At 38.9% G+C, this 14,540-nt stretch overlaps 1 protein-coding gene across 3 annotated transcripts in view; it reads left to right on the top strand.

The window, feature by feature from the left end:
• Positions 1–3,175: 3,175 nt before the first annotated feature.
• LOC126284485 (jmjC domain-containing histone demethylation protein 1) overlaps positions 3,176–14,540 on the top strand; it is a 118,734-nt gene continuing 107,369 nt past the window's right edge. For 2 of the 3 annotated variants that reach the window (XM_049983445.1, XM_049983442.1), the window contains exons 1-7: positions 3,176–3,317; positions 4,880–5,024; positions 5,103–5,228; positions 5,530–5,702; positions 6,332–6,532; positions 8,445–8,714; positions 13,436–13,597. In XM_049983445.1, coding sequence (XP_049839402.1) covers positions 3,183–3,317; positions 4,880–5,024; positions 5,103–5,228; positions 5,530–5,702; positions 6,332–6,532; positions 8,445–8,714; positions 13,436–13,597 — 1,212 coding nt within the window. In that variant the 5' untranslated portion in view covers positions 3,176–3,182. Of the gene's footprint in view, positions 3,318–4,149; positions 4,227–4,879; positions 5,025–5,102; positions 5,229–5,529; positions 5,703–6,331; positions 6,533–8,444; positions 8,715–13,435; positions 13,598–14,540 lie in introns of those variants that run through there. The other variant, XM_049983443.1, reaches the window with a different exon arrangement.

Raw genomic sequence — 14,540 nt, 5'->3', positions numbered from 1 at the left:
GGACACTTAGAAAATGTAACTGACCTACTAAGGAGAGTGCCTTCTCTACGATTGTCCGTCCTCTTTTAGAATATTGTTGCGCGGTGTGGGGATCCTTACCAGATAGGACTGACTGAGTACATCGAAAAAGTTCTAAGAAAGGCAGCACGTTTTAAATTAACGCGAAATATGGGAGACCGTGTCACAGAAATGATACAGGATTTGGGATGGACATCATTAAAAGAAAGGGGTTTTTCGTTGCGACATAAACTTCTCACGAAATTACAATCACAAACTTTCTCCTTTGAATGCGAAAGTATTTTTTTGACACCGACTTACATAGGGAGGAACGATCACCAAGATAAAATAAGGGATATTTGAGCTCGTACGGAAAGATATAGGTGTTCATTCTTCCCGCGCGCTATACGAGATTGGAGAATTGTGAAGGTGGTTCGATGAACCCTCTGCCAGGCACTTAAATATGATTTGCAGAGTATCCATGTAGATGTAGACAGAGCACTACAAGAGAATTCTTCTCGTTTTAAGGAGGACCATTTTGACATTAGTGACTCTCTTATGTTCGGGAAGACCTTTGGGATTTGATGAAGAGCATTTAAACCCTGTACTAGAGAACTGGCAAATCCGATGAAAAAAAAAAAAAAAAAAAAAAAAGGCGTTGGCCATGTGTGCATCCCTGCTTGCTCATCATCAGCTGACTCGTGAACAACAATCACTCCTATCCTGTATCGTCATTGGTATCTTTACGCTAATATATAAAAAAGAAAGGAATGGTTTTCCCCAGACAAATCAGCAATTTCCCGTACAGAGACGAGCGCGGATCCACAACAGAAAATGTTACGCATCTGGTGGACCAGCGACCGTGTGGCGCACCACAATTTGCTTCCCCGAGGTGCAACCATCATTGTTGACGTTTATTGTCGACAACTGAGACGTCTTGCATACCTGATCCAAGAACAACGACCAGATAGACTGCGTGAAATGATGTTACTCCACGATAATGCCCGCCCGCTTTCCGCTACACTGACAAAAAATACTATAGTATGGGATGTCATTGCACACCCGCTTTATTAACCTGACCTTACGTCCTCATTTGAGCAACCTTCAAGGAATTTCCGGATGAAAACCAGCTGCGAACATGGCTCTTTGCCTCAACATCAAGTGATTTATATAGTCGCGGAATCGAAAAGTTACCCCAGCATTGGCAGACTGTCGTAAATAATGTAGAATATATTATTGATGACTGAAGTCTCTGTTATGTGTATCTGTTGAGTTTATTAAACTTATAGAAAAACGCTACGAACTTATGCGACAACTCAATTCTATGCAGCACTGTCTACAGAAGATACTGTGCAATTCTTGTACTAAAAATTTATCTATATGTTAATATTACAACTTAAAGAATGTATACAAGTTTTAAATTTTTTTTGTAATAATAGAGTGACTAACAACAGCATAAGTTGGAGGCTTACAACATTATTTAAAAATTTGTGTGTTTGTTTATACATGATGATTTCGCCAAATACACACAAACTGCGGGAAACGATCCCTGAGAGCAGAAGCAGCAAAAACGGTCGTTTGGACAAAATAAATCGTTATTAAGGAGTCGCCTCCGCGACTTTCCTATAGCAAGGCATCACGTATGTCCTCTTTGAGTGTGGGGCTAAAACACTTGTACAGGCACAGCATTCCCACTTGCTTCGTGTTCTCATGTATACTTTCAATCATTGAAAAGTACACTGTCGAACATTTTTTACCTCCTCCTTCACGTGGGTATACTTTTTCTAGTACCTTACCTGTTCGTTATCCCCTCGAGCGAGGAATCCGTGGCAGGTCGCATCAAACCAGTCAGGAGACTGATGATACAAAACAAAAATAATAAAAATTAAAATTTACTCTAATGGGTCGTTACCTGCAGTTTGTCTTCTTTTAGCAAACTCATCCTGTATAGTAATTGCACGAAGGAACAGTTTCCCAACAAATGCTACGGACTTTTTTTAAGAGACATATGGTTCAGAAACAGATTTTGAATATCTAAAAGACGTAATATCATCTACTTCTTGTCGTTACTGAGTTGACAAAATCGCGTTATTTTTATTTTTGAAACTAGTAAGCCTTTGGCATTTAGTTCACTGTTTCATAAATAACCCATTTGGCGTACATCAGTTAAGTGTAAACGGTCGTGGAATGCTATTCCAACAAGTTCGATCTGCGCGCTTTATGCTACGAAAAAGGAAACATTTGTCACCGAATGCGAAATGGAATTATTCGCATCTTTCATCTTTTACAATTTACTTACACGTACTCAATGAAATATAGAAAAAAAGCAGTCACTTTTACTTTGTTTCCACCAGATGTGTCGGAAGATTATTCTTCCACCATTAGCTGAGCTTACTTAAAAAGTAGTTAACACGGAAGTTTTTGCATCCACCTTACAGTATCATAATACGTAATAAAAAGTGTGTCATGTTGATTCTATGATTTGAAAAGTGCCGAAAGGGTGTCACAGGTTCCGCAGAAAATAGTACTTCTAAAAGTATATACGTTAATTTTCAAATAAATTCAACTGATGTTGGAAGTGTATTCCTCCAAAACATTTGTTTCAAACGTAAATGAAGTGATAAATTGACCTAACCTACAATGATAAACTTTTATTATAGATTCATTCTTCTATTGTGGTACTAGAGTGTACTCACGGGTCGAATATAAAACATGCAATTGGCTGAAGCGAGTGTCGGTGGTTCGTAGAATATATTACAAATGAATATAATAGTTTACACAGTATTGTAGAACAATGTCAAGAAGTTGACAACTTGAAATGACAAGAAGCGACAGACTGCGAAATGTAATCTGATTTACAAGAGATTACAATAATTTTTTCCCGACCAATAAGCACTTAAAATAAACCAGTTTCTAATGAAATGCTTGTAAATCACATACCGATATTAACGCCTCGTTTCTGTGGCATGTGTAAACTTCCGTTCTAACTCGTCATTCAAATTCCCACCAAACAATTTGTTATTCTGCAGTAGTTAAAGGAATGGTTACACCGAGCGCCACAATACGTACGCCGTTGCCAACTTACTTTGCTGTGGACGCAATGTTCCCAACAGGTCACGAAGCAAATTTTATGTTGGTAGACATGACGACACTCGTCATAAGCGTAATCTGCGGGAGTCGAGCAAATGGTGGCGAAGGGAGCGGTAGCGTCTGCGGAGCTGTCCGAGCGCTGGATGAAATCGCACTACGAGTCGCAGCCTGTTGAAGGGCTTGGAATGGACGACAACATATCCGGAAAGCGCGTGCTAACAAGGACTCTAGTAAGTAGACGCCTTTCCTACTTTTCTTAGCATTCGTGTCAATGGATGAGGTTAATATTATGTTTGAAGTACGCCGATAATTTTTGCAGTCGCCATCATGGCAATCGCGTAAGTCACGAACTCCCATGTAAACATTAAAGGTTGTTGCTAGGTGCTGACAGACTGTGGAATATTGATTCATATTACATGTTTATTAAGGTCAGTTTGATTTGTGTGGCCGCATTGGCTGCTTGAGAATCCCACTGTGTGTCACCAATATGCTAATAGTAAGTGGGTCAGCTTTTAAGACTACAGGTGTAAGGAATGTAAACAAAACTGAAAGGCGTTGCAATAATTGGAAACAGAGTGTTGCTGTTAGTTGCTATTCAACAATTGGCAGCGCTAAATTAGTTTTATGGCAGTTAGAGCTGTGTGTTTTTGTAACACTTCTCCCAATGTTTTGAAAACATTGTCATCACTCATAGTTCGTAAAGTGTCAGTGTTAAAGGCGAACAAAATATTAATTGTTACGAGACATATGACATTGTTTATTCACATTAATACCGCGCGCATCATTACATTATTTCTGTTTTTCTCGTACGAAGAGTGCGCAGTTTGACAGCTTAAACATAACAAATGTCGAATTTGGGTAGATCGTAAAGAGAATGATCAAATAATTGTTGGATGATTTTTCTGCACCGAATGAAGAGAGCTTTCGTCCCTGTCGGTCAGCATTTTATTCGTATTTTCACGTCTAAAGAGTGTAAACACGTGTGCAGTAAATCAAAAGCGCGGCGCATAAAACAGGTTTTGTTTTACTGCGACTGTACTCTCGTCTCCCAGAATACACAGTTAATCAAAATGGCGGCTGCAACTAAGAAGTGTGAGAGTACGCGCCCTGTGCCACAGCGAGAATACATTATTAGACCGGTACGTAGATCGCTTAATTAATAGTATCAGTTGAGTTGTGATGGTCCTTGCCCGTTGCGTGTATGGTGTGCTTTCATGGCAGCTGAACTACTGTGTTTTCGAGATACAGTACTGGATGCATCCTTGTGTGACGCTACTGGAACGCGCGGGGGAAGATGCTGGGTTGAGGATGTGGCTAACACGCTAATTGTATTAATTCAGCTCTGTTTCGTTGTCTGTCACCATTTGAGGTTGGGCTATATTCTTAAGCGTGTTATATATGCTAGAGATTTTGACGATTTGCCTCTTCTATTTCTAGTTGGGTCGAGTGTTATTGATTATCGGCATGCGCCTTGTACCTGCATATTTGTTGCACATTTTCTGATAATAGCAATGTCATAACCCGATTCTCACTGTATGCTCTTCTGAAACGCTAGTTGGAAGTATAAATATGGTATTCCAGAAGTTTACGTGAACTGATACGATCTGCTGGCAGGTGTTGAGTTTTTCAATGCAGTCTCTTTTGTTGGTATGGTATATACCGGCGATTTGTTTTGAAATTCTGTGAATGCTTGAGGGCTTAACGAAAGTTTATTGTACTATTGCTAAATATTTATTTGTTGCTTCTTGGCCCTTCGTTTCCCTTAGTGTCTGAAAGCATTTTCCTTTTGTAGAGAGATAGGAAAGAAAGAAAGCACTACACAGATGATTGGGCTCTGGGCGATGAGGAAATTGAGGGCCGCCGATCATTTCGTCTGGAGGACAAGATGGAAACAGACAGGTTTCCGCAATGCTTTGTGAAAGAAATGCAGGGAACAGGTAAGGAATGATTGCTATTGAATTTATCACCATAACTAAAACTGTGTTTGTTGCTATAATGGCTGTTGATGTTTTCAGATTTCAACTTAGCTTATCTGCAAAGGCATGGTTTCAACACCCCATTACTATTCAGAGATAAGGCTGGATTGGGTTTAAGGGTACCAAGTCCAAATTTCTCCGTAAATGATGTTCGTATGTGTGTTGGTATGTAAAGTACTTTTCTATCGATTTATTTATGTCTGTGGTAAGATTTTCTCATTTTACAAGTATCTCTATTTCATAATACACACTAATACATTTGTTTTCTATTGTCTTAGGTGAATTTTCATTTCAAGACATAGACAGTAAGTTACTGTTTGGATAGGAATGTTATGCATTTAACAGCTTTGTTTTATTCCACATAGTATTTAGCATACATGCCTGAGTTCGTGGTTTTAAGATTTGTGTTGCTCAGTTGCAATGCTCCCATTTGAGAAATGTAATGTAAATGTGTTGCTCCCCACAGGATCGAGGCGCATATTAGATGTAATGGACGTTAACACACAGAAGAATGTAGAGATGACAATGAAGGAATGGCAGCGCTATTATGATGACCCCAAAAAAGAAAAACTTCTGAATGTAATTTCGTTAGAATTCAGCCACACCAAACTAGAAAATTATATTCAGACTCCTACTGTTGTAAGTATCCTTTTTAATGTCAGTTACACATTCTTGCTATTTTTAAAACTCAAAATTAATTTCATGTGTCAGTAACTTTACTCACCATGGGACCCACAACCATGACAAAATTTCTTGTATCATATTGGTTTGCTGTACTGGCTGTTACTTTTTCAATCAAACTATCCTGTATTTTATATTGTTCACTACTGTGCAACTTGAGCTCTGTAACCTTCATTAATTGTAATGTATAAACCATTAAATCCACACACTTGGTTTACAGCCAGTGCACTTGTTTACATTGCACAAATGTGAACCAACTAATGTTTAGTAGCAATAACACGCGACAGGTGTTGGAAGTATTTTTCATGTTGTTATTGTTGATTTATGGAAGCTAATATTAACATCCCAGACCCTGTAATTTCAGATTTAGATATATTTGTTTCCTAATAAAATTAAAGTTAACTGTAAATTGTGTAGCAAATGTTGAATTAGTATTTAATATTGTGTACTGTATGTGTCACTATCTGTGCTCTTTTTCTTGTATATTTTCAAAAGTCACATTTTAAAGCAATATTTTTTATTTTCATGTTTGTATTTATCTTCAGGTTTGAGATCTCATATATAGCTTCATATTTATTATTTTCCAGGTACGTCAAATCGACTGGGTTGATTGCGTTTGGCCCCGTCATCTTAAAGAGGCTCAAACAGAATCAACTAATGTGCTTGATGAGATGATGTATCCCAAGGTGCAGAAGTATTGCCTCATGTCTGTGAAAGGGTGCTACACAGACTTCCATGTTGACTTCGGTGGAACTTCTGTTTGGTACCATATACTCAAAGGGAGTAAGGTAAATATTTTGAAAACTATGGTATAAATTATTTATCAGTAAGTTTGGTGTTATTATCTTATATGCTTCATATTCATTTCATATGCGGAGTATCAATTGAACTTAGTGTCCCCCTAAATATTGAGGTTCTGCTGAGACTGCTTTCTTATAAAATTATTTTGACACCACTGGATAAATTTAACCCAGTGTTCATCATGATGTGGGGAAATGCCTATAATCTTTCATGGGGCACTGATGGATGTAAATTGTAAAAAATAAAATCTATTTTGTTGACCATTTACATCAAACAAATATTTCAGAGGGCTTCTTGTTAGGACTTACCAAGGGACTACTATTGTTAAATTTGCTCATTTTGATTTTTCTTTCTAATAAAAATTGTTAAGCTACAGGTAAATGTCATTTGATGCCAAGTTGTGGTAGTGTGTCTGAGAGGAAATCTGTTATTTTCATTGTTATTGTGTTGTTTCTTACAGCTTTATTCAGAAAATGAGGCGCTAGCATACTTATCACCCCCATCTTAATTTTTTTTTTCATAGTATCCTTTGTTGACTTTCTACTAATTTTTGGGTGGCTTTCATAATTTCCATTCAGCCATCTTTATTCCAACTTGACGCTACACTGAAGAGCGAAAGAAACTGGTACTCCTGCCTAATATCTTGTAGGGCTCCTGCGAGTACACACAAGTGCCGCAGCACGACGTGGCATGGGCTCAACTAATGTCTGAAGTAGTGCTGGAGGGAATTGACACAATGAATCCTGCAGGGCTGTCCATAAATCCTTAAGAATACTAGGGGGTGGATATCTCTTCTGAACAGCACATTGCAAGGCACCCCAGATCTGCTCAGTAATGTTCATGTCTGGGGAGTTTGGTGGCCAGCAAAAGTGTTTAAACTGGGAAGAAAGTTCACTCAGTAGCAATTCTGGACATGTGGGGTGTTGCACTGTCATGCTGAAATTGGCAAAGTCCATTGGAGTGCCCAATGGACGTGTCATCTGTGTCATGTTTAGAAATATCAGGGGTCCCATATTGCTCGAACTGCACACATCCCACACCATTACAGAGCTTCCACCAGCTTGAACAATTTCCTGCTGACATGCAGGGTCCATGGATTCATGAAATTGTCCCCTCACCCGTGCACATCCATCTGCTCAATACAATTTGAAACGAGACACGTCCAACCAGGTAATACGTTTCCAGTCTTCAACAGTTTAATGTCATTGTTGACAGGTGCAGCCGAGGCATAAAGCTTTGTGTCGTGCAGTCATCAAGGGTACATGGGTGGGCCTTCGGCTCCAAAAGCTAACCCTTGTTGATGGCCCAACATTGAAATTTACAGCTGTTTGTGGGAGGGTTGCAGCTCTGTCTCATTGAACGATTCTCTTCAGTTGTCGTTGGTCCCATTCTTGCAGGATCTTTTTCAGACTACAGCCATGTCAGAGATTTGATGTTTTGCCAGATTCCTGATATTCATGGTACACTCGTGAAATGGTCATATGGCAAAATCCCCACTTCATTGCTAACTCAGAGATGCTGTGTCCCATCGCTCATGCGTCGACTATAACACTACATTCAGACTCGCTTAAATCTTGACAACCTGCCATTGTAGCAGCAATAACTGATCTAACAATTGCACCAGACACTTGTTGTCCTTTACAGGCATTGTCTATGACAGTGCCATATTCTGCCTGTTTACATATCTATGTATTTGAATATGCGTGCCTAGACCAGTTTCTTTGGTGCTTCAGTGTATATGTGGCATAAAAGTAATTAACTTTCAGTGTGGCTTTTACAATTTCTGTTTAGCCATCTTTATTCCCACTTGATATGTTGAACGATAATACAGTATTTGCTTGAATTCTGCCTGAATTACTGTTGAATAAGAGAATAAATTTTGCTTTGTGTGTGTTTCAGATATTTTGGCTGATACCTCCTACGGAACGCAACCTGCAACTGTATGAGCAGTGGGTGCTGTCTGGAAAACAGGGAGACGTCTTCTTTGGTGATACTGTGGACAAGTGTGGTCGTGTCACCCTTACTGCAGGAAATACTTTCTTCATTCCCACTGGCTGGATACATGCTGTTTACACACCTGTAGATTCCCTTGTTTTTGGCGGAAATTTTCTTCACTCATTTGGTATTGAAAAACAACTAAAAACTGCTCAAGTTGAGGACACAACACATGTGAGTGAATCTGTTTTGTTTTAAGTAGCTCTTTTTGTAGTTCTAGGACTGATGTAAAAGGAAAGTCAAAATATGAATTGGTAGAATCTTTGGTTATGGATGTCAGCTTTTTTAAAATTCTTTTAACTGAAAATTTTTTGTGCATAACTGACAAATGGATTCAGAATGAGATTTTCACTCTGCAGCGGAGTGTGCGCTGATATGAAACTTCCTGGCAGATTAAAACTGTGTGCCCGACCGAGACTCAAACTCGGGACCTTTGCCTTTCGCGGGCAAGTGCTCTACCATCTGAGCTACCGAAGCACGACTCACGCCCGGTACTCACAGCTTTACTTCTGCCAGTATCCGTCTCCTACCTTCCAAACTTTACAGAAGCTCTCCTGCGAAACATGCAGAACTAGCACTCCTGAAAGAAAGGATATTGCGGAGACATGGCTTAGCCACAGCCTGGGGGATGTTTCCAGAATGAGATTTTCACTCTGCAGCAGAGTGTGCGCTGATATGAAACTTCCTGGCAGATTAAAACTGTGTGCCCGACCGAGACTCGAACTCGGGACCTTTGCCTTTCGCGGGCAAGTGCTCTACCATCTGAGCTACCGAAGCACGACTCACGCCCGGTACTCACAGGCAAAGATCCTGAGTTCGAGTCTCGGTCGGGCACACAGTTTTAATCTGCCAGGAAGTTTCGGCAAATATATTATTTCTTCCCGTATTTTGTGCAGTCTGCAGAAGCATACATGTCGCATTTCAGAAATTAGGCAATTTACCTTTCTGGAAGAAAATAAAAGTTAGGACAAAGTTCCAGTTTGTAATACACATTCTAATGCAAAACTGACAGCACACTTACAGACAAAGTCAAAGATCTGATCACTTGACAAAAGAGAAACTTAGCACAGAGGAAAAGGTTGTTCCAAAAATTCTGGGTGATTTTCCTTCCCAATGCGTGGATGTTTGTTTCATTCATGAGCTTCCTCTGTGGCATTAATTAATGTTGTTCCAGAAACAATTCCTCATTCGCATACTGTTGACTACCACCCAGCAGACGGATGCTTCTTATATTTTCAGTTAACATGCAGTGTAAGAAGCCATGGAGAAAATTTCTTGCCTGGCATTCAGTGTTCCCACAAGGAAAAAAATTACTTAATTTTCTATGTAGTTATTTATAAATTGGCAATGTGGACAGGGTAGATTGCTACTCACCATGTAAAGGACGTGTTGAGTTCTAGGCAGGCACAATTATAAATATTGAAAGAAAAAAAAAATCAGGCTTTTGACTAAGTCCTTCATTAGACGTAGAAAACTCTCCCTCAGTCATGGCCAATGACATCTCTGGCTGCTAAGGCCCAAATGTGTCTGATGTGAGTATAAGTCTAGTTGGAGTAGGTAGTGGGGGTTCAGAAGAGGTGCGGGGTGGTTTCGGAGAGGGATAGCGCTGGGGGGGGGGGGGGTGGTGGAGATGACTATCCCCTTCCCTGCTTCCGTCCAGTCCTGCACATGTTTTCTATCTCACCAACACACCTGCATAGTCTTTCCCCTTGTTTGCTTCTCTCCTCTCCCTTTCCTGCTTCCTTGCAATTGAGCTCAAATTTCTTTAGTTGTAGTACTAGATGGAATCCAGAATGTGCCAAGCCTGACTGTGTTTGGGTGTTACCAACAATTTGTGCATCAGATCTTTGTATTTCTAAAGAGTCTTTGTGGACACGAGCAGTTTCTCAATGAAAGATGATATTGTTTTTATTCTTTTACAATCTGGGACTATTCTGATGTTTGTCATCTTGTTGGTACAGAAAATTTGAGTGATGTCCACCACTTACTGTCATATTCCTTTCACACAATCCTAGAAAAGCAAAGCTGTAGTTTTTTGTTGTGAACTTTGCCTCTTTTGTACAGGACCACTGGCTTCCCACCCTACATACTGATTTCTGGTATGCAGCTATTGGCACACGTCTCCATAGTATAGTGGCATAAGAAACAATTGGCAATCCTTTTAAAACAGTCAAAAATTAGGGGGAAGCTTAACTTTTGCATTTGCTTTTGATCAGAGTATAACAAATGCAGCACACAATTTCTACAAAGTTTTCTCATAGTTAATATAAAACATAGTGTAGTCATTCTCCTAAATGACTTTGTAGGTAGTGTCGGAAGTTCCATGCGGCTTTTCGCGGATGGTGCTGTTATATATATTGAAGTTGCAGCGTTAGAAAATTGCAGCGAAATGCAGGAATATCTGCAGCGGACAGGCACTTGGTGCAGGGAGTGACAACTGACCCTTTTTAACATAGACAAATGTAATGTATTGCGAATACATAGAAAGAAGAATCCTTTATTGTATGATTATATGATACCAGAACAAACACTGGTAGCAGTTACTTCTGTAAAATATCTGGGAGTATGTGTACGGAATGATTTGAAGTGGAACGATCATATAAAATTAATTGTTGGTAAGGCGGGTGCCAGATTCAGTTTCCTTGGGAGAGTCCTTGGAAAAATCAACAAAGGAGGTGGCTTACTACACACCCGTTTGACCTATTCTTGATTATTGCTCGTCAGTGTGGGATCTGTACAAGGTCGGCATGACAGAGGAGATAGAGAAGATCCAAAGAAGAGCGGCACATTTCGTCACAAGTCTATTTGGTAAGCGTGATAGCGCTACGGAGATGTTTAGCAAACTCGAGTAGCAGACTCTGCAAGAGAGGTGTTCTGCATCACAGTGTAGCTTGCTGTCCAGGTTTCGAGAGGGAGCGTTTCTGGATGAGGTACCAAATATATTGATTCCCCCTACTTATACCTCCCAAAGAGATCACGAATGTAAAATTAGAGAGATTCGAGTGCGCACGGGTGCTTTCCGGCAGTCGTTATTCCCGCAACCATATGCGACTGGAACAGGAAAGGGAGGTAATGACAGTGGCACGTAAAGTACCCTCCGCCACACACCATTGGGTGGCTTGTGGAGTATAAATGTAGACGTAGAAGCTATAGTATTAGCTATTTCGCGTACCTTTACCTGTCAGTTGCCTGATAACTACAGTGCACTCATTTTTTTGTGTTTTCAAATCTGGTCGTTGTTTTGCATGTTGTTTGCATCGCCTTGAAGAAATCTATGGCTGGATTCAGCCAACCTTTTTTTAAAAAATAAAGTAGTAGACTCCTTACAAATGTCCACTAACTGTGGGTCACTCTCTGTTTGCAGTAAATTGTCCAACAAAGTATTTTATCAGTATTCTTTAGGTAAAATTGTTACTTGAATAGCATTCTTGTGCAAACAGAATTTCTTTAGTGTAAACACTATCTTTGTATTAGGCTGGTATATTTTCTCCTTGCTCTCATACACAATGTTTATCAAAAATATAACTACATACACTGTGCCATAACAATGTTGATTGTCTTGATCATGTAGTCTCACTTCATAACAACTGTAATTATAAATTGTGACTCCTGGCTTGACCTATATTGTATGTATGAACAATGTACTGAAATGATTTACTGGATCAAACACAAGTAAATACATTTTAATTGTACACAACGTAAAATGTCGTTTAAATGATGATTTGCTTTTGCACCTTAGTCTTCTCATGAACAGTCGCTTTTGCTTTCTTTTTTGCTTCTTGCTTGTTTTTCCGTATCTGGTCCCTTTTTAATTGTTCATAATCTGTATCGTTCTGTAATTAGTCTTTTAAAGAGAATGCAAAAGTACATCAATAAAATATATTTGCTTGCAGATCTTTCCAGCAATTAGTATTACTGTATGTTATTAAACACTGTGTTTTGACAAAGGTTTATAGTGCAGCACCTCGTATTCTAAACAGTTTCTAGACTTGCTTTTCTCTTAAACTAGAATTTTTGTGACGTGTAGTTTCTTTGCAAAGAACTGCATTTAAAGGTTAAGGATCTCTATAATAATCGTTACCTTTTGATGCTGTTGAGTGTTGCAAATTCTTTTGGAAACTTTAGCCTATGGTTAACCCTTTCGCTGCTGTCAGCTTGTATACACATCCTGCTATACTGCTCCCAGGTGCTGTGGATGAATGTATGCCCACCACTTGCGTATTCCTACAGTGCTGTGAACATCTGTATGTGTCCTGAACAGCTGACTCACTGCTGCAGACGAATTGCTCCCATATCTTGGGCAATAAAAAAGTTTCGACTCTTTATCATCCAACATATGATGCCTTATTGTGTGCTATCATTTGCAGAAAAGCTCGTTTAAATATCTTGAATCATTTGAGATATCTCGCTTGATATGACCATATGATTTGCGAAGTGCGAGGATGTGAATCGGCATGTCTCTCGTGTCCATCCAATAACTGGATGGATGAAATAAGATACCATTCCGCTCTCAGTTTAAATAAAATTTCGATTTCTTGTCTAAATTTCATTCAGTGTAATGTATGATCTAAAATCAACCATACGCAAAGCTTATGCAATATCTGTTTATCTCAGCAAAATATTATGTGCAATGTTTTACTTAATGTGGTGCAGTGCAGTAATGAAGATACCATACTGTGTGACGTGCAAAAATCAATTATTTTCACCTAAAAATTAGATAAGTATTTCATGTTGGCTGAACACAAATAATCTCGGCAAAGGCACCACCATTTGGTGAACAGTGCAGCCCTAACAAAACTCGCCCGCTGTATGGAGTGGAGAGAGTACATCTGTAGCAGCGAAAGGGTTAATATTGATTGTCTTAATAAGAAATATAAACCTATGTAATTTTCCAGGTGCCCCAAAAATTCAGGTACCCATTCTTCACAGAAATGTTGTGGTATGTACTGGAGCGTTATGTACATTGTTTATTAGGAAGATCACATTTGGATGAAGGAGCTGGCGTACAGAATGATACAAAGTTTGATCCTGACAAACACATTCATCTAACCCCTCAGGTATGTATTTTAGCAATACCTTAGCAATTTTATGAAATTTCTTTTGTCAAAAAAGAGTTGTTCGGTGGAGCATAACAGATGTCAAATCAACACACTTTAAATCAAAATTTTACCTCACCCTCTTAGATTTTGCTGAAAGTTGGTATAATTATAGTGGGTGCTGAAACTAAGAAAAATACCAGATTTCAATTTTTTACCTCAAACCATTCCTGAAATATGGTCATGTAAATTTTTCAAAAACTGGCCAAAAATGTGTGAATGGACTTTTTTTTTAATTGTCCTAGGAGCTGCACTAATTGAGCTAGAGAACTGGGAAAGGTGTCATTTTGCAGCATTTTTCATGCTCTTGTTGTTTACAAAATGATTAGTTTATTTTAGCAAAATTACTGTTGAGTCATTCCATGTCAAATCAACACACCTATTTTACCTCACCCTCGTAGATTTTGCTGAAAGTTGGTATATTTATAGTGGGCACTGAGACTAAGAAAAATGCCAAATTTCAATTTTTCATCTCAAACCATTCCTGAAATATGGCTATGTAAACTTTTGAAAAACCAGCCAAAAATGTGTGACAGGACTTTTTTTTAAATTGTCCTAGGAGCTGCCCTAATTGAACTAGAGAACTGGGAAAGGCAGCATTTTGCATGCTCTTTCCAGAGATATACAACAAATCATAGCTTCTAATTAATAACCTTTCTCAAAATGGTAATTAATATTTTGATTTAATTTTTTTACTAAAAGTACATAATTGAAAATTTTCAAAATATTTCCATAAGTACTTCATACCGTTGTAAATCACATGGCAAAATATAAATGTGGGATGATGGGTTAATTGTTAAAAAATTATTCCGGCCTCTTGTTTTTCACTAACGGCCCTAGTTTGACCAAACTGACCTTCAAGGTATGCCCAGGGCTTGATGTCTGTACAATAATTCAGAGACTG

This window comes from Schistocerca gregaria, chromosome 8, assembly GCF_023897955.1.
Source record: "Schistocerca gregaria isolate iqSchGreg1 chromosome 8, iqSchGreg1.2, whole genome shotgun sequence".
Lineage (NCBI taxonomy): Eukaryota > Metazoa > Arthropoda > Insecta > Orthoptera > Acrididae > Schistocerca > Schistocerca gregaria.
The sequence above is the reverse complement of the archived record's forward strand: the minus strand, read 5'-3'. Positions and strand labels throughout refer to the sequence as shown.